The sequence below is a fragment of the Saimiri boliviensis genome, chromosome 14 (assembly GCF_048565385.1).
Source record: "Saimiri boliviensis isolate mSaiBol1 chromosome 14, mSaiBol1.pri, whole genome shotgun sequence".
NCBI lineage: Eukaryota > Metazoa > Chordata > Mammalia > Primates > Cebidae > Saimiri > Saimiri boliviensis.
Genome location: NC_133462.1, coordinates 31,084,483 through 31,104,700, shown reverse-complemented (window position 1 = coordinate 31,104,700; position 20,218 = coordinate 31,084,483). Strand labels below are relative to the sequence as shown.

The window sequence follows — 20,218 nt, the reverse complement described above, 5'->3', positions numbered from 1 at the left end:
ACCAGAGGAGAGGCCACCAACCCCGCGGAGAAGCATCAAACATTTCTCAAAGGAAATTGGACAAAGTACCATGTAGACATTTGAGTTTTAAACACAGATTAAAGTGGCAATGAGGGTTTCCCAGTCGTCCTTATCTCCAGTGGGGATGACTAAAGTTCATTCCTTTTGTGAAATCGATGGAAGTAATTTTTGTGACCGTCACTCTCTTGCGACTGCAGCTCTTCCTCCTCTTCCTCGCGGGCCTTCTTCATTTCTTCCTTGGACTGTATGGCATCCATCTCCCTTTCTGGACCCTGGAGAAAGAAACAAAAACAAAACCTCCAGGGGCCAGGGGTTATGCTTCCATGTAGCCTGTCAGTACTCAGGGGAACCCTGCCTTCTAGAAGCCTCCACACCACCTGGGATAGGCTGAATGAGAAGAGTACTAAGATTTCATGTCCTGGACGGGCTCAGTGGTTCACGCCTGTAATCTCAGCACTTTGGGAGGCTGAGATGGGCAGATTATGAGGTCAGGAGTTTGACACCAGCCTGGTCAACACGGAGAAACCCCATCTCTACTAAAAATACAAAAATCAGCTGGGCGTGGTGCCATGCACCTGTAATCCCAGCTACTCAGGAGACTGAGGCAGGAGAATTGCTCGAACCTGGGAGGCGGAGGTCTCGGTGAGCCGAGATCACACCATTGCACTCCAGCCTGGGTGACAGAACGAGAATCCGTCTCAAAAAAAAAAAAAAAAAAAAAAAAAAAAAAAAGATTTCATGTCCTAATCCCTGGAACCTTTTAATATTAACCTTACCTGGGGCTGGGTGCAATAGCTCACACCTGTAATCCCAGCACTTTGGGAGACCGAGGCAGGTGAATTACCTGAGGTCAGGACTTCAAGACCAGCCTGACCAATATGGTAAAACCCCGTCTCTACTAAAAATACAAAAACTAGCTGGGCATGGTGGCATGTGCCTGTAGTCCCAGCTACTCGGGAGGTTGAGGCAAGACAATTGCTTGAACCCGGGAGGCAGAGGTTGCAGTGAGCAGAGATTGTGCCACTGCACTCCACCCTGAGTGACAGAGCCAGACTCCACTTCAAAAAAAAAAAAATTACACAACTAAATTAATGATGTAGGAAGAGTTAATCATGTGCTTCATACCTTGGTTTCGCCCCAGGTGGCCTTGCCAAAGTTATCTGCATACTCTTCATCATCTGTGATCAGAAAGTTATCGAAAATGGTTCCAGATCTCACCTGCAGATAAAAAAATAAGGCCTTCATTATTATGTTTTTATTCCTTTTTCTTTTTTTTGGCAGAGTTTCACTCTTTTTGCCTAGGCTGGACTGCAATGGCGTGATCGCAGTTCACTGCAACCTCCACCTTCCAGGTTCAAGTGATTCATCTGTCTCAGCCTCCTGAGTAGCTAGGATTACAGGCATGTGCCATCATACCCAGCCAATTTTTGTATTTTTAGTAGAGATGGGTTTTCACCATGTTCACCAGGCTGGTCTCAAACTCCCAATCTCAGGTGATCTGCCCACCTTGGCCTCCCAAAGTGCTGAGATTACAGGCGTGAGCCACTGCATCCAGTGCTTTTATTCTTTATTATTTGTTTATTTTTCATTTCTTTTTTCCTTTGGAAGTATAAGAAACTCAGGTGAATTTTATTTATTTATTTTTTTTTTCATTTATTATTATTTTTATTTGAGACAGTCTTTTTTTTTTTACTTTATTTTATCTTATTGCATTTTAGGTTTCGGGGTACATGTGATGAACATGCAAGATTGTTGCATAGGTACACACATGGCAGTGTGGTTTGCTGCCTTCCATCCCCTCACCTGTGTCTGTCATTTCTCCCTGTGCTATCTCTTCCCACTTCCCCACCCCCCGCCGAATTTTTTTTATTTTTTAAGAGATGGGGTCTTGCTATTTGCCTAGGCTGGATTTGAACTTCTGGACTTGGCTGGGCATGGTGGCTCACACCTGTAATCCCAGCACTTTGGGAGGCTGAGGCAGGTGAATCACTTGAGGACAGGAGTTCAAAACCAATCTGGCCAACATGGTGAACCCTGTCTCTAGTAAAAATACAAAAAGTATCAGATGTGGTGGTGCATGCCTTTAGTCCCAGCTACTCAGGAGGCTGAGGTGGGAGGATTGCTTAAACCTGGGAGGTAGAGGCTGCAGTGATCTGAGATTGTGCCACTGCACTCCCACCTGGGTTACAGAGTGCGACTCTGTCTCAAAAAAAAAAATGAACTTCTGGGCTCACATGATCCTCCCACCTCAGTTTCCCCAGTAGCTGGGACTACTACAGGCATGAGCCTTATTGTCCCTGGGTACTAGGCCTTCATTATTGATGTGACATATATAACAACTTTTTAAATATAAACAGTTGTATTTTGCTCAGTACTGTGTACTGTAACAGCAATTAGAATAGTGAGTGGTGCCAGGCATGGTGGCTCACACCTGTAATCCTAGCACTTTGGGAGGCCGAGGCCAGCAGATCACCTGAGGTCAGAAGTTCAAGACCAGCCTGACCAACATGGAGAAACCCTGTCTCTACTAAAACTATAAAATTAGCTGGGCGTGGTGGTGCATGCCTGTAATCCCAGCTACTCGGGAGGCTGAGGCAGGAGAATTGTTTGAACCCAGGAGGCGGAGGTTGCGGTGAGCCGAGATTGCGCCATTGCTCTCCAGCCTGCATGACAAGAGCAAAACTCCGTCTCAAAAAAAGAATAGTAGGTGGTGCTTAAACCCATTTCTAGACTATCCTTTCCCTCTGGGGCACTGGCTCCTCAAACTTGGTTACACATTGGGTTCACCAAAACCTTTTTTTTGAGACAAAGTCTCCCTCTGTTTTTTTGTTGTTGTTATTGTTTGTTTATTTGTTTGTTTTGAGATGAAGTCTTGCATTGTCACCCTGGCTGGAGTGCAGTGGCGCAATCTTGGCTCACTGCAACCTCCACTTCTCAGGTTCAACTGATTCCTTCCAGGTTTAAAAGATTCTCCTGCCTCAGCCTCCTGAGTAGCTGGGACTACAAGCATGCACCACCACACCTGGCAAATTTTTGTATTTTTAGTAGAGACGGGGTTTTACTGTTAATGTTAGCCAGCATGGTCTCCATCTCCTGACCTCATGATCTGCCCCTCTTCGCCTCCCAAATTGCTGGGATTACAGGCATGAGCCACCTCACCCACTGGGATCACCAAAACATTAGAAAAAAAAAAAAAATGGCTGGGCGCGGTGGCTCAAGCCTGTAATCCCAGCACTTTGGGAGGCCGAGACGGGTGGATCACGAGGTCAAGAGATCGAGATGGTGAAACCCCGTCTCTACTAAAAATACAAAAAATTAGCTGGGCATGGTGGTGCGTGCCTGTAGTCCCAGCTACTCAGGAGGCAGAGGCAGGAGAATTGCCTGAACCTGGGAGGCGGAGGTTGCGGTGAGCCGAGATCGCGCCATTGCACTCCAACCTGGGTAACAAGAGCAAAACTCTGTCTCAAACAAAAACAAAAACAAAAACTAAAACCTCCCAGCACTTTGGGAGGCTGAGGTGGAAGGACTGCTTGAGACTGGGAGTTCAAATTTGCCTAGACAACATAGTGAGATCCTCATTTCTCAAAAGCAAAAGCTGAGGCCGGGCGCGGTGGCTCAAGCCTGTAATCCCAGCACTTTGGGAGGCCGAGGCGGGTGGATCACGAGGTCAAGAGATCAAGACCATCCTGGTCAACATGGTGAAACCCCGTCTCTACTAAAAATACAAAAAATTAGCTGGGCATGGTGGTGCGTGCCTGTAATCCCAGCTACTCAGGAGGCTGAGGCAGGAGAATTGCCTGAACCCAGGAGGCGGAGGTTGCGGTGAGCCGAGATTGCGCCATTGCACTCCAGCCTGGGTAACAAGAGCGAAACTCCATCTAAAAAAAAAAAAAAAAAAAAAAAAAAAGCTGAGTGTGATGGCTTGTGCCTGTAGTTCTAGCTACTTGGGAGGCTGAGGGGGAAGGATCTTTGGGTCCAGTCTGAGGCTGCAGTGCCAGGATCGTGCCACTGCACTCCAGCCTAGGTGACAGAATGAGACGCAGTCTCAAAAAAGAAACAGAACAGCACACACACACACACACACACACGAAAACTAAAGCAAATTTAAAACCAAATGACCTGCCAAAGCTCCAGGCCGATGGCACCGATGTTCTCAAATTCTGAGAGGTCGTACTGTGTCAAATAGTTGGTATTCTTCATTTTATGGTGGAGCCAAATGTCTCTATCAATACCTTCTAGTTTCAGGCCATCCTGCATCAAAAAAAAAAAAAAGGGGGGGTGGTCTCAATGACATAGGCAGGGGAGGGGCATCCCTGGAATCATGCAAAGAGGCCACACACCTGGCGCGGCGGCTTCTGGAGCATTGCGGCCTGCCAGTCCCCATCCAGTTCACCATTCCAGTCACTCTGCCTGCTGGCGCTGGCGTCCAGAAAATGCTTCTCCCAGTCCTTCACAGACATGTAAGGAAAAAGGAAAATCTGTCAGATGCTCATGTATTTGTTGCCGTTGCTTCCGATTTTTCTTTCTTTCTTTTTTTTTTTTTTTTTTTTGAGACAGTCTCGCTCTGTCGCCCAGGCTGGAGTGCAGTGGCACAATCTTGGCTCACCGCAACCTCCACCTGGGTTCAAGCGATTCTTTAACCTCAGCCTCCCGAGTAGCTGGGACCACAGGCGTGTGCCACCACGCCTGGCTAATTTTTGTATTTTTAGTAGAGATAGGGTTTCACCATGTTGGCCAGGATGGTCTCGATCTCTTGAACCCGTGATCCGTCCACCTTGGCCTCCCAAAGTGCTGGGATTACAGGTGTGAGCCACTGTGCCCGGCCTGTTTTTGTTTTCTGAGATTAGGTTTTGCTTTCACCCAGGCTGGAGCACAATAGCGCAATCATGGCTCACAGCAGCCTCAACCTCCTGGGCTCCAGGGATCCTCCTGCCTCAACCTCCTGAGTAGCTGAGACCACAGGCACCCACCACCTTGCCTGCCTACTATTTTGATGTTTTGTACAGTCAGCATCTCCCTCTGTTGCTCAGCCTTGTCTCAAACTCCTGGGCTCAAGCAGTCCTCCTGCCTTGACCTCCAGAAGTGCTGGTATTGCAGGCATGAGCCACTCTACCCAGCCAGATGCTCAGATATGAAAAGGAATTTTTTTTTTTTTTTTTTTGAGATGGAGTCTCTCTCCGTCACCCAGGCTGGAGTACAGTGGCACAATCTCTGCTCACTGCAACCTCCGTCTCCCAGGTTCAAGCAATTCTCTTGTTGCATGCCACCAGCTGGCTAGTTTTTGTATTTTAGTAGAGATGGGGTTTCACCGTGTTGCCCAGTCTGATCTTGAACTCCTGAGCTCAGGCAATCCACCCGCCTCAGCCTCCCAAAGTGCTAGGATTACAGATATGAGACACTGTGCCTGGCCAAGACAGAAAACTCTTTTTATGTTTTTGAGATGGAGTCTGGCTTTTGTCACCCAGGCTGGAATGCAATGGCATGATCTCAGCTCACCACAAGCCCCGCCTTCCAGTTCAAGCGATTCTCTTGACTAAGCCTCCTGAGTAGCTGGGACTATAGGCACCCACCACTATGCCTGGCTAATTTTTGTATTTTTAGTAGAGATGTGGTTTCGCCATGTTGGCCAGGATGGTCTCAAACTCCTGACCTTGGGTGATCCACCTACCTTGGCCTCCCAAAGTGCTGTGATTACAGGCATGAGCCATTGCGCCCAGCCAAGACCAGAAATTCCTAGATGCCAACAGGCAGGCACAGGCTGGTGACCCCTGTCCCAGTGTCCCTCTCCCTTCTTCAATTTGGTGGTTAGGAGGCCAAGTGCTTGGTGTTTCCAATCCCACTGAGGGCTTCAGGGCAACACCAGACTGCCTAATTTTTTCTCCCTAACCTGCCATATGACCTCAGCCTTTTGCCCATACTATGGAGAGGAGCGGCGGTGTAGAAAACCTCAAGTAGTGGCTAGAGTGAAAATGATGGTGCAAAAAGTGAGGGCGGTGGCTCACGCCTGTAATCCCAGCACTTTGGGAGGCCAAGGCAGGCAGATCACCTGAGTTCAGGAGTTCGAGACCAGCCTGACCAACATGGTGAAACCCTGGGAGATGGAGGTTGCAGTGAGCTGAGATCACACCACTGCACTCCAGTCTGGGCAACGAGCTAAACTCTGTCTCAAAAACAACCAACTCTTTTATGATACCCAGATGTGTAGAGATGTGGCTGGTCTCTATTGTGTGCTCTGGGGAGGGCATTTTGTGGTACAATGTTGCCATCATGGCTACCAGCCATGCAGCAATTGTCCAGTAACTGGGTACTTACAATCCATATTTGCACACTTTCTTTTTTTTTTGAGACTGAGTCTCACTCTGTCACTCAGGCTAGAGTGCAGTGGCACAATCTCAGCTCACTACAACCTCCGTCTCCCAGGTTCCAGCGATTCTCCTGCCTCAGCCTCCCGAGTAGCTGGGTTTACAGGTGTGTGCCACCACACCCAACTAATTTTTGTATACTTTAGTAGAGACGGGGTTTCACCATATTGGCTATGCTGCTCTCGAACTCCTGACCTCATGATTCGCCCACCTCGGCCTCCCAAAGTGCTGGGATTACAGGTGTGAGCCACCGTGCTGGGCCTGTTTGTGCACTTTCTTTCTTTCTTTGTTTTTTTTTTTTGAGACGGAGTTTCGCTCTTGTTACCCAGGTTGGAGTGCAATGGCGCGATCTCGGCTCACCGCAACCTCCACCTCCCGGGTTCAGGCAATTCTCCTGCCTCAGCCTCCTGAGTAGCTGGGATTACAGGCACGTGCCACCATGCCCAGCTAATTTTTTGTATTTTTAGTAGAGAAGGGGTTTCACCATGTTGACCAGGATGGTCTCGATCTCTTGACCTCGTCATCCACCTGCCTCAGCCTCCCAAAGTGCTGGGATTACAGGTGTGAGCCACCGCGCCCGGCCCCTGTTTGTGCACTTTCTAGAGTTGCACAGGAAAAATTCACACCTGGGCTTTGATGTCTTCAGTTAGCTTCCGGTCCTTCGATTCTGCCAGGGACTTTTCCTTCTTGAGTGATGCTAAGTTCCAATCATACTCTATGCTGCCGGATTCAATCGACTGGCCATCAATTTTCACATCGTAAGAAAGATCTGGTCTTAAAATTAGAGTGTAGAGGTGTGTAAAGCCATCAACCTGCACATTTTAGGGGGAAAAGCATAACAATTAAACCCTCAATTCTTTTTTTTTTTTGAGATGGAGTCTTGCTCTGTTGCCCAGGCTGGGGTGCAGGGGCGCAATCTCAGCTACTGCAACCTGTGCCTCCTGAGTTGAAGCGATTCTCCTTCCCTCAGCCTCCTGAGAAGCTGGGATTACAGGCACCTCCTACCATGCCTGGCTAATTTTTTGTATTTAGTAGAGTTTCATCATGTCGGCCAGGCTGGTCTGGAACTCCTGAACTCAGGTGATCCACCTGCCTTGGCCTCCCAAAGTGTTGGGATTATAGGCATGAGCCACCGCGCTTGGCCAACCATCAGTTTTTTTTTTTTTTTTTTTGAGATGGAGTTTTGCTCTTGTTGCCCAGGCTAGAGGGAAATCGAGTGATCTTGGCTCACTGCAACCTCCACCTCCCAGGCTCAATCGATTCTCCTACCTCACCCTCCCAAGTAGCTGACATTACCATGTAGCAGGTATTCTCACCCTCCCAAGTAGCTGACATTACAGGCATTCACCATGACGCCTGGCTAATTTTTTGTATTTTTAGTAGAAACAAGGTTTCTCCATGTTGTTCAAGCTGGTCTCAAACTCCTGACCTAAGGTAATCCACTCACCTTGTCCTCCCAAAGTGCTGGGACTATAGGCATGAGCCACCACACCCCACCCCTCAATGTTTTAATGCAGGTCTAAATATGTAGTATGTATGTATGCATGTATTTTGGAAACAGGGTCTCACTCTGTTGCCCAGGCTGGAGTGCAGTGGTGCAATCACAGCTCACTGCAGCCTTGACCTCCAGGGCTCAAATAATTCTCGCATCTCAGCCTCCTGAGTAGCTGGGACCACAGGTTCCTAGCATTACACCTGGCTAATTTTTGTATTTTCTGTAGTGACAGGGTTTCACCATGTTGCCCAGGCTGGTCTGGAACTCCTTGGCTCAAGTGATCCTCCTGTCTCAGCCACCTAAAGTGCAGGGATTAGAGGTGTGAGCCACTGCGCCAGGCCATTTCTCCAGAATGTTTTTTCATCCTGAATATTTCATTCATGAATGAGGATGGATGTGACTGTCCTATCGTAACCCTCCTAGGGCAAATGATGATATGTCAGAGCTCACAGTAAAAAATGAGAGTGCCCTCCTCTCATCTTGGGGTAAAGACTTCAGGAAACCAGTCAAGAAGACGAGTATCTCTGACAGGCCCCTAAATTGGGAACCGGGAATAGGAGGTATGTTTACGAAGACCCATCCCCGGCTCAGTTAAGTATTTTACGATCAAAACTATTTTCTCTAAACTGAGTTATCATCGGGCAAGAGTTAACACTCATTTATTTGTATACAAGAGCACGTACCTTACACCTGATTAATTTCTTGTTTTCATGATACTGATTCTTGAAATGTAAAATAACATGAACTTTCTTGATATCAAATCCACAAATATCGGGTCCTACAAAAAAAAAATTAGCTGTTCTCATTTTCTTTCCATAATGCATCACCATAGAATAGCCACCCCATAACCTTTCTTCTTCTTTTTCTCTTTTTTGTTTTTTTGAGACAGTTTTGCTCTTGTTGCCCAGGTTGGAGTGCAGTGGTGCGATCTCAGCTCACCGCAACCTCCGCCTCCCAGGTTCAAGCGATTCTCCTGCCTCAGCCTCCCGGTAGCTGGGATTACAGGCATGCGCCACCACGCCTGGCTAATTTTGTATATTTAGTAGAGACGGGTTTTTCCATGTTGGTCAGCCTGGTCTCAAACTCCCTACCACAGGTGATCCGCCTGCCTTGGCCTCCCAAAGTGTTGGGATTACAGGCATGAGCCACTGCGCCCAGCCCATTTTTCTTAAATATAATCAGGTATAATCCAATAATCAGATATTCACACTAAGTTATTTATTTATTTATTTTTGAGACAGCATCTCGCTCTGCTGCCCAGGCTGGAATGAAGTGGTGCAATCTCAGCTCACCGCAATCTCCACCTCCCAGGTTTAAGTGATTCTCCTGTGTCAACCTCCCAAATAGAGTCAGCTGTGATTACAGGCATGCACCACCACGCCTGGCTAATTTTTGTATTTTTAGTAGAGATGGGGTTTTGTGTTGTTGGCTAGGCTGGTCTCAAACTACTGACCTCTGGTGATTCGCCTGCCTTGGCCTCCCAAAGTTCTGGGATTACAGGTGTCAGCCATTGCACCTGGTCACATGTGCAAATATCTTATTGCTGTTAAAGGACAATGTCCTGGCTTTCCACTCACTTCTTAGTGTGTTCTGAAGTTTATTTAAATATTCAAAGTGGCCTGTAATCCCAGCAGTTTAGGAGGCCCAAGGTGGGGGGGATCACTCGAGGCCAGGAGTTCAAGACCAGCCTCACCAACATGGTGAAACCCCGTCTCTACTAAAAATACAAAAATTGCCGGGCGCGGTGGCTCAAGCCTGTAATCCCAGCACTTTGGGAGGCTGAGGCGGGTGGATCACGAGGTCGAGAGATCGAGACCATCCTGGTCAACATGGTGAAACCCCGTCTCTACTAAAAATACAAAAAAAAAAAATTAGCTGGGCATGGTGGCGCGTGCCTGTAATCCCAGCTACTCAGGAGGCTGAGGCAGGAGAATTGCCTGAACCCAGGAGGCGGAGGTTGCGGTGAGCCGAGATCGCGCCATTGCACTCCAGCCTGGGTAACAAGAGCGAAACTCCGTCTCAAAAAAAAAAAAAAAAAAAAAAAATACAAAAATTAATGAGAATGATGGTGTGCACCTGTAGTCCCAGCTACACAGGAGGCTGAGGTGAGAGGCTGGGTGACAGAGTGAGACTCCATCTCAAAATAATAATAATAATAATAATAATACAACTTTGGTCTGCTGCACAGCAAGCTCTACGTGAATTACTCTCTCTGTTGGAATTCCCATGTCTTGATGAATCTGCTCTGCCTAGGCTATGGGCAAGGTGAACCCCTTGGGTGGTTACATACAAGCTACTATTTGTTTTATTAAAGTTTTGGGGTTTTCTTTGTTTTTGTTTTTGTTCAAGGTGGAGTCTCACTCTATCTCCCAGGCTGGAGTACAGTGGCACAATCTCAGCTTACTGAAAACTCCACCTCCTGGGTTCAAGTGATTCTCCTCCCTCAGCCTCCCAAGTAGTTGGGACCACAGGCATGTACCACCATACCCAGGTAATTTTTTTTTTTTTTAAGAGATGGGGTTTCTCCATGTTGGTCAGGCTGGTCTTGAACTCCCAACCTCAGGTGATCTGCCCATCTTGGCATCCCAAAGTGCTGGGATTACAGGTGTGAGCCACTGTGCCCTGCCCTAATTTTTGTATTTTTAGTAGAGATGGGGTTTCACCATGTTTGCCAGGCTGGTCTCGAACTCCGGACCTTGTGAGCCACCCGCCTTGGCCTCCTGAAGTACTGGGATTACAGACGGGAACCACCATGCCCCACCTGTGCATAGGTATTTATGCAAATGTCAAGGCTCTGACAATGACTATGCTTCTCTCCCTTCCTCCTTAACACCTCACCCTCAGCAAGCTCCCCTCACACTAATGGCTGGCGCTGATTCATTACAACAAAGTGTTCCAATAGTGACAGAGTGGGTTTGAGTAAAATGGAACTGTTGAGTTAAAAACTGAAATACTAAGAAAAGTTTATTTTAATCTTTTTTTAACCCCAAATTAGGCTGCTTGGCAATTCAGATGTAGTAGACATATGCTACATAGAGTATTTTTTTCTACTTCTCCTTTTTTAATACAGAATAAGGTGGGGTCTTATTCTGTCATCCAGGCTGGAGTGCAGTTGTGTGATCATAGCTCACTGTGTCCTCAAACTCCTTGGCTCAGCGGATCCTCCTGCTTCAGCCGCCTGAGTAGCGAGAACCACAGGTGCACGCCACCACACTGGGTTAATTTTTTTTTTTTTTTTTTTTTTTGAGTCTTGCTCTGTCATCCAGGCTGGAGTGCAGTGGCGTGATCTTTACTCACTGCAACCTTCACCTCCTGGGTTCAAGAGATTCTCCTGCCTCAGCCTCCTGAGTAGCTGGATTACAGTCACACACCACATCTGTAATTCTAAAAATTTTTTGAGAGATGGGGTCTTGCTATGTTGCCCTGGCTGGTCTCAAACTCCTGGGCTCAAGTCATCTTCCCTGGGCAGATTTTTCTGGATATCCATTTTTTTCTTCTATTTTTATTTTTTAAAAATATTTTGTAGAGACAGGGTCTCACTATGTTGGTCAAGCTAGTCTCAAACTCCTGGACTCAAGTAATCCTCCTGCCTTGGCCTCCCAAAGTGCTGAGATTACAGGCATGAGCCACTGTGCCTGGCTAAGGATGATTTTTTTTTTTTTTTTTTAAAGACAGGGTTTCACCATGTTGGCCTGGCTGGTCTTGAACTCCTAACCTCAGGTGATCCACCCACCTCGGCCTCCTAAAGTGCTGAGATTACAGGCGTGAGCCACCACGCCCACCTGATTTTTTTTTTTTTTTTTTTTTTTGAGACAGAGTCTTATTCTGTTGCCCTGGCTGGAGTGCAATGGCACTATTTCGGCTCACCACAACCTCTATTTCCCGGGTTCAAGCAATACTCCACCTCAGCCTCCTGAGTGGCTGGGATTACAGGCATGCGGCACCATACCTGGCTAATTTTTGTATTTTTAGTAGAGACGGGGTTTCACCATGTTGGCCAGGCTGGCCTCAAACTCCTGACCTCAAGTGATCTGCCCACCTCAGCCTCCCAAAGTGCTGAGACTACAGGCATGAGCCACCACACCCAGCCTGGGGTACATTAATTCTTAAAGTTGTAAGTTATACTATACTTATGTCTATTTCCTGTGGCCCAGTGTGATCCCTTCCCAGTTCCAGCACAAATTTTAATCAAGTACCCCTGGTGTTAGGAGACATTTAATATTTTCCAGAGGTTTGCAGGCTTTTTCTACAAAGGCCAGATGGTAGAATATTTCTGGCTTTGTAAGCCTAATGATCTGTGTCATGACAACTTAACTCTGCCACTGCTACTGGCAAGCAGCCACAGACAACATATAAATGAACAGAGTGACGCTGCATTCCAGTAAGACTTCATTTAGGGACACTGAAATCTACATTTCATCTAATTGCCTTTTTTTTTTTTTTTTTTTTTGAGACGGAGTTTCACTCTTGTTACCCAGGCTGGAGTGCAATGGCACGATCTCGGCTCACCGCAACCTCCGCCTCCTGGGTTCAGGCAATTCTCCTGCCTCAGCCTCCTGAGTTGCTGGGATTACAGGCACGCGCCACCATGCCCAGCTAATTTTTTGTATTTTTAGTAGAGACGGGGTTTCACCATGTTGACCAGGTTGGTCTCCATCTCTCGACCTTGTGATCCACCCGCCTCGGCCTCCAAAAGTGCTGGGATTACAGGCTTGAGCCACCGTGCCCGGCCTGTTTTTTGTTTTTTGTTTTTTTTTTTAACGGAGATTGGATCTCACTGTATCCCCCCAGGCTGGAGTGCAGTGGTGAAATCTCAGCTCACTTTAACCTCCACCTCCTGGGTTCAAGTGATTCTCCTGCCTCAGCCTCCTGAGCAGCTGGAATTACGTGCATTTGTCACCACACCTGGCTAATTTTTGTATTTTTAGTAGAGACAGGGTTTCGCCATCTTGGCCAGGCTGGTCTCGAACTCCAGACTTTGTGATCTGCCTGCCTCAGCCTCCCAAAGTGCTGGGATTATAGGTGTGAGCCACCATGCCTGGCCTTTTTTTTTTTTTTTTTGAGATGAAGTGTTGCTCTGTTGCCCAGGCTGGAATGTGGAGTGTACTGGTGCGATCTCAGCTCACTGCAACCTCTGCCTCCCAAGCTGAAGCAATACTCTGCCTCAGCTTCCCAAGTAGCTGGGATTATAGGTGCCTGCCACCACCACTGGCTAATTTTTGTATATTTAGTAGAGAAGGGGTTTCACCATCTTGGCCAGGCTGGGCTTGAATTCCTGACCTCGTCATCCACCCACCTTGGCTTCCCGACGTGCTGGGATTACAGGTATGAGACACTGTGCCCAGCCAAATTTCATATAATTTTCATGTATCTCAAAATATCATCCTTGTATTGATTTTTTCCAACCAGTTAAAAATGTAAAAAGATTTGTAGTTCATGGGTCATAAAAACACAGATGGTGGGCCAATTTGGCCCGTGGTCAAGGGTTACTGAGCCCTGAAGGATTGAAAACACAGGTTGAGGCCACGCATGGTGGCTCAGGCTTGTAATCCCAGCAGTTTGGAAGGCCAAGGTGGGTGGGTCACCTGAGGCCAGGAGTTCGAGACATGCCAGGAGTTCGAGACCAGCCTGGCCAACATGGTGAAATCCCATCTCTACTAAATACAAAAAAGTTAGCCAGGTATGGTGGCGCATGCCTGTAATCCGAGCTACTCAGGAAGCTGAGGCAGGAGAATTGCTCGAACCCTGGATGTGGAGGTTGTAGCAAGCCAAGACTGTGCCACTGCCATTGCACTCCAGCCTAGGCAACAAGCGTGAAAACTCCATCTCAAAAAAACAAAACAAAACAAAACACCGCACAAGTTGAGCATCCTAAATCAAAAAATTCCAAATCTGAAGAGTTCCAAAATCTGAAACTCTTAGACTCAACAGGGAAATGCTCACTGGAGCACTGTGGATTTCTGGTTTTTCAGCTTAATGATGCTCAGCCAGTAAGGATAATGCAAATACTCCAAAATTCCAAAATCCAAAACACTGGTCCCAAACATTTCAGGTAAGGAATCCTTAGCCTTCATGAGGGCTACACTAATGGTGAATAAATAACTTTTTCAGGAATACAACAGACTGGTACAGTTGCTTTTTATATTAATTCGGTTTAACAGTGCTATAAACTTTGGATACGATATACTCAATACTACTAAACTTCAGTATGTTAGCAAAGTCTAGTCTAAAGATCCTGTCAAGTGGGAGGGTTTTCAAAGTCACCAGAAGTGGTAGTGTTATACCACCTAAACTCACCAAACATAATATAGTACTGTGATTTTTCATTCAGGTTCTTCTGGTCAATGTCCGCAGGAAAGACTTTAATGTAGCCTCCTCCACAGTCCATCTTCTGCTCATGTTTTACTGTGTACTGAATGACCAGAGTTTTCCCTTTATTGCTGAATGGTTTGAAGCGTGCAGAGATGGCATAGAATCGGCCATTTTGTGTGGTTTGCAGACCTTTGAACAAAAACACTCATGAGCGATTAGCAACAATGTTGTGCTCGGTAATGCAGGAAGTTAAACGGATGTCTTTCCCTTACTCCCAACCATAAATGTCCTAACCATTCACAGTGATCTGGTACCAATAGAGCACTATACAATACTGCATAATGGGCACACTGCTAGCAGGCACTCTGCTTCCATACGACTTGTATTTTACACACCTGAAAGTTTTTGTTTTTAACATACTGCTATTTATTTATTTACTTATTTATTTATTAGACAGAGTCTCATTCTGTTGCCCAGGCTGGAGTGCAGTGGCGCAATCTCGGTTCATTGCAACCTTCGCCTCTCGAGTTCAAGTGATTTTCCTGCCTCAGCCTCCCGTGTAGCTGCTGGGATTATAGGTGTGAGTCACCATGCTCAGCTAATCTTTGTATTTTTAGTAGAGACAGGGTTTCACCATATTGGCCAGGCTGGTCTCGAATTCCTGACCCCGTGATCTGCCTGCCTCGGCTTCCCATGGTGCTGGGATTATGGGCGCGAGCCACCGCACCCGGCCAGGTCACCTGTATTTTAAATTTTGTGGGTCATTTGGTCTCTTTCCTAACCACGCTACTCTGTCTTTTCAGCATAAAGCAGCCATAGACAATATAAATGAATGAATGTGGCTGTGTTCCAATGAAACTTTATTTATGAACACTAAACTTCCTTGTTTTTTTTTGAGACAGAGTCTTGCTCTGTAGCCCAGGCTGAATCTTTGCTCACTGCAACTGATGCCTTCCAGGTTCAAGTGACTCTCCTGCCTCAGCCTCCTGAGTAGGTGGGACTACAGGCATTCAACACCACACCTGGCTAATTTTTGCATTTTTAGTAGAGAATGGGTTTCATCACATTACCCAGGCTGGTCTTGAACTCCTGGCCTCAAGTGATCCGCCCCATCTCCCGCCTCCCAGAGTGCTAAGATTACAGGCGTGAGTCACCATGCCCAGCCTAAACTTTCACATATATAAAAGAAAATACAATTTAAAAGCCTTAAGAGGCCAGGCATGGTGGCTCACATCTGTAATCTCAGCACTTTGGGAGGCTGAGCCGGGTGGATCACTTGAGGTCAGGAGTTTGAGAGCAGCCTGGCCAACGGTGCCAAAACCCCATTTCTACTAAAAATACAAAATTAGTTGGGCATAGTGGCAGGTGCCTGTGGTCCCAGGTACTTGGGAAGCTGAGGCAGCTGAATCACTTGAACCTGGGAAGTGGAGAAGCCAAGACTGCCCCACTGCACTCCAGCTTGAGTAGCAGAGTGACACTCCGTTTTAAAAAGCAAATAAAATAGCTGCTGGGCGCGGTGGCTCATGCCTGAAATCCCAGCACTTGGGGAGGCCGAGGCAGGCAGACCACGAGGTCAGGAGACCGAGACCATCCTGGCTAACACAGTGAAACCCCATCTCTACTAAAAATACAAAAATTAGCTGGGCATGGTGGCAAGCACCTGTAGTCCCAGCTACTTGGGAGGCTGAGGCAGGAGAATCACTTGAAACTGGAAGGTGGAGGTTGCAGTGAGAAGAGATCGCACCACGGCACTCCAGCCTGGGTGACAGAATCAATAAAATAAATAAAATAAAATAAAATGAAAGCCTTGGGTGAGATGTGTGCTCTGAGTCATGCAGCTTGCAGGTGTAACCTCGGCTTCGTAGCTCGTAGGTTAACCTCTGCCTCATTGCTCTTGTTCTGTAAATGGCTAGGACAGACCAGAGTTACGCCTCCTCCACTTGTAACCACTGATCTTTGGTTACAGGTTAACTGCCTCCAGGATTGCCCTATACCTAACTCAGACCAGATGGCACACAAGATGCCAAGACTCTTACATCTTGAGGGTGAAATGTTAAATATACCATCTCAGAAGAAAAAGACCACCTTGGTTAATCAGGTCATGGTAATTATGTATCAAGCCTTGCATAGAAAGATGTTGAAGGCCGGCCGCGGTGGCTCAAGCCTGTAATCCCAGCACTTTGGGAGGCCGAGGCGGGTGGATCACAAGGTCAAGAGATCGAGACCATCCTGGTCAACATGGTGAAACCCCGTCTCTACTAAAAATACAAAAAATTAGCTGGGCATGGTGGCACATGCCTGTAATCCAAGCTACTCAGGAGGCTGAGGCAGGAGAATTGCCTGAGCCCAGGAGGCGGAGGTTGCGGTGAGCCGAGATAGCGCCATTGCACTCCAGCCTGGGTAACAAGAGCGAAACTCCGCCTCAAAAAAAAAAAAAAAAAAAAAAAAAAAAGAAAGATGTTGAAATTCTGTTAAGCTTCCCTCAACTTTGTGTATACCAATGATCCCAAACTTCTACACTTCAAAACAGACTTCTATTCTTTGGGATCTGTTTTCCAAACAGTTGTCCTCAAACTCTGAGCTTGAATTAGCTCTTCCCCGACTCCTCCCCGAGATGGAGTCTTGTGCCCAGGCTGGAGTGCAGTGGCGCAATCTCTGTTCACTGCAACCTCTGCCTCCTGGGTTCAGGCAATTCTCTTGCCTCAACTTCTCCATTAGCTGGAATTACAGGCATGTGCCACCACGCCTGGCTAAGTTTTGTGTTCTTAGTAGAGATGGGGTTTCACCATGTTGGCTAGGCTGGTCTCAAACTCTTAACTTGGTGATCTGCCTGCCTTGGCCTCCCAAAGTGCTGGGATTACAGGCGAGCCACTGCGCCTGGTTGAATTAGCTCTCTTTAAGCTAGATGATGATAATTATTTTTTGGAGACAGAGTCTTGCTCTGTCATCCAGGCTGCAGTATAGTGGTGTGATCTCGGCTCACTGCAACGTCTGCCTCTCAGGTTCAAGTGATTCTCCTGCCTTAGCCTCCCAAATAGCTGGGACTACAGGCTCATGCCACCACAACTGGCTAATTTTTGTCTTTTTTTTTTTTCTTGAGACAGATCTCCCTCTGTTGTCCAGGCTGGAGTGCACTGGCATGATCTCGGCTCACTCCAACCTCAGCCTCCTGGGTTCAAGTGATTCTCCTGCTTCAGCCTCTGAAGTTGGTGAGATTATAAGTGTGTGCTACCACACCCAGTTATTTATTTATTTATTTATTTATTTTTTGAGATGGAGTTTCGCTTTCGTTACCCAGGCTGGAGTGCAATGGCGCGATCTCGGCTCACCGCAACCTCCACCTCTTGGGTTCAGGCAATTCTCCTGCCTCAGCCTCCTGAGTAGCTGAGATTACAGGCACACACCACCATGCCCAGCTAATTTTTTGTATTTTTAGTAGAGACGGGGTTTCACCATGTTGACCAGGATGGTCTCGATCTCTTGACCCCATGATCCACCTGCCTCGGCCTCCCAAAGTGCTGGGACTACAGGTGTGAGCCATTGCGCCCGGCCTAAGTTTTGTATTTTTAATAGAGACTGAGTTTTGCCATGTTGGCCAGGCTGGTCCTGAACTCCTGACCCCAAGTGATCTGCTCGCCTTATCTTGATCTGCCTGTACAGACATAAAAGATCTGCTCACCTTATATTGACCTGCCTGTACAGATGTAAAAACTCATTCTGTTGTCTACTGAAAAATGTACAAGCAACAAGAGGTGATGTTTACCTCTGTGATTTCTTTTTCAGATGGAGTGTCATTCTGTCACCCAAGGCTGGAATGCAGTGCTGCGATCTCAGTTCATTGCAATCTCTGCCTCCTGGGTACAAATGATTCTCCTGCCTCAGCCTCCCAAGTAGCTGGGATTATAGGTGTGTGCCAGCATACCTTAGCCTTCCGAGCTGGAACTACAGACACATACCTGGCTATTTGCTTTTTGTTTTTTTGAGACTGGAGTCTCGCTCTGACACCCAGGCTTGAGAGCAGTGGCACGATCTCAGCTCACTGCAACCTCCGCCTCCCGGCTTCAAGCAATTCTCTGCCTCAGCCTCTCCAGTAGCTGGGATTACAGGCACCTGCCACTACACCTGGCTAATTCTTTGTATTTTTAGTAGAGACAGGTTTTTATCATGTTGGCCAGGCTGGTCTGGAACTCAAGTAATCCACCTGTCTTGGTCTCCCAAAGTACTGGGATTACAGGTGTGAGCCACTGTGCCTGATCATATTTTTCTTTTTAATGCAAACATTAAAATGAGAGGAGCCCACTTTTCCCTCTGAGGGAAATGGCCCTTGATCCCCATATGCACTTGACTGGTGTCTTTTAAGAGGGGCAATTTTGGTAATGGATACTAGTAACACATTTTTTTAAAGATGGAGTCTTGACCTGACGCGAGGCTGGAGTGCAGTGGTGCAATCTGGGCTCACTGCAACCTCCTCCTCCCGGGTTCAAGTTATTCTCCTGCCTCAGCCTCCCTAGTAGCTGGGACTACAGGTGTGTGCCACCATGCCTGGCTAATTTTTTGTATTTTAGTAGAGACAGGGTTTCACCATGTTGGCCAGAATGGTCTCCATCTCCTGACCTCGTGATCTGCCCGCCTCAGCCTCCCAAAGTACTGGGATTACAGGTGTGAGCCACCACGCCTGGCCAACACATTTATATAAATATAATCCAAAGAAGGTTAAACATCATTGCATATGTGACAGTGCTTCTTGTATGATTTTATTATACCAAATAAACTGAATACGTCTCCTTGGACTTCAGGGGACCTAATACCAATAATATAATAGTAATAGTAATAATAATAATAGGCCAAGCACCTTGGCTCACGTTTATAATCCCAGCACTTTGGGAGGCTGAGGGGCGATCACTTGAGGCCAGAAGTTTGAGAGCAGCCTGGGTAACATGATGAAACCCCCATCTCTAAAAAAAATTAGCCTGAAACAGGCAAGTTGGTGCATGCCTGTAATCCTAGCTCCTAGGAAGCCTGAAACAGAATTGCTTGAATCCTGCAGGTGGTTTGAGTGAGCCAAGATCGTGCCACTGCACTCCAGCCTGGGAAACAGAGCGAGACTCCTGTTCAAAAAAAAAAAAAAAAAAAGGAGCAATCTTCGGCAATAAAGAAAGGAGAGAGGAGGCCAGGTGTGGTGACTCACACCTGTAATCCCAGCACTTTGAGAGGCTGTGGCGGGTGGATCACAAGGTCAGGAGTTTGAGATTAGCCTGGCCAACATGGTGAAACTCCTTCTGTACTAAAAATACAAAAATCAGCTGGGTGTGGTGGCGCTCGCCTGTAGGCCCAGCTACTCAAGAGTCTGAGGCAGGAGAACTGCTTGAACCCGGGAGGCGGAGGTTGCAGTGAGCCAAGATCATGTCACTTGCACTCCAGCCTGGGCAAGACTCTGTCTCCAAAAAAAAAAAAGAAAGAAAAGAAAAAGAAAGGAGAAAACAACAAAAGATAAGGAAGCCTTGCCTTAAAGTCTACCTTTGCCTTAAGGTCTTCATGTGTAAAATGGGAATAAAATCTTTTGGCTGTGCCGTAACTACCTTGAAAGGTTGCTATGGAAATGTAACAATAGGCTCGATTTGGTCCTGATTCTACACTAACCTTTATCTTTTTCTTTATGACCATAAAACTTCCCCGACGAGACTCTAAAATGCCCAAATCGGGAGTCATTGGTGGACTGCACCCATCGGTTTCTCCAGTGCTCTGTGGGGAGGGGAAATGACACCAGTTAGAGCTGGTAACAGTTAATTCGCGTCCAGGGAAGGGTTCGCTGCCATCGACCCCGCAGCGACTCTGGCCAGCCTTAGGGGGGACGGAGATAGGGGAGCTTACACCCTTGCCACCACGGGCGTCAGCCCTTCACCTCCGTCTAGAAATTCCTCTTGGAAATAAACGGTAGCCAGCGCCACCCGCAGCATGCAGATGGCCCAGAGTGGGACCCGAGCCCAGGCCATGGCGGCGGTGCACTGAGCTTCCTGTCGCTGCCGCC

The 20,218-nt window shown here is 47.3% G+C and overlaps 1 protein-coding gene across 1 annotated transcript; it reads right to left on the bottom strand.

Annotated features, from left to right (window-relative positions):
* CALR3 (calreticulin 3) lies at nt 1-20,183 on the bottom strand. Its single transcript, XM_039466564.2, has 9 exons — nt 20,093-20,183; nt 19,831-19,932; nt 14,176-14,379; nt 8,562-8,656; nt 7,010-7,195; nt 4,362-4,469; nt 4,141-4,272; nt 1,147-1,239; nt 1-293 (listed from the first exon to the last, which is right to left on the bottom strand). Exons 1-9 carry the CDS (start codon nt 20,181-20,183, stop codon nt 150-152), a joined length of 1,155 nt encoding a protein of 384 aa, XP_039322498.1. The 3' UTR covers nt 1-149.
* Between the last annotated feature and the right edge of the window lie 35 nt (nt 20,184-20,218).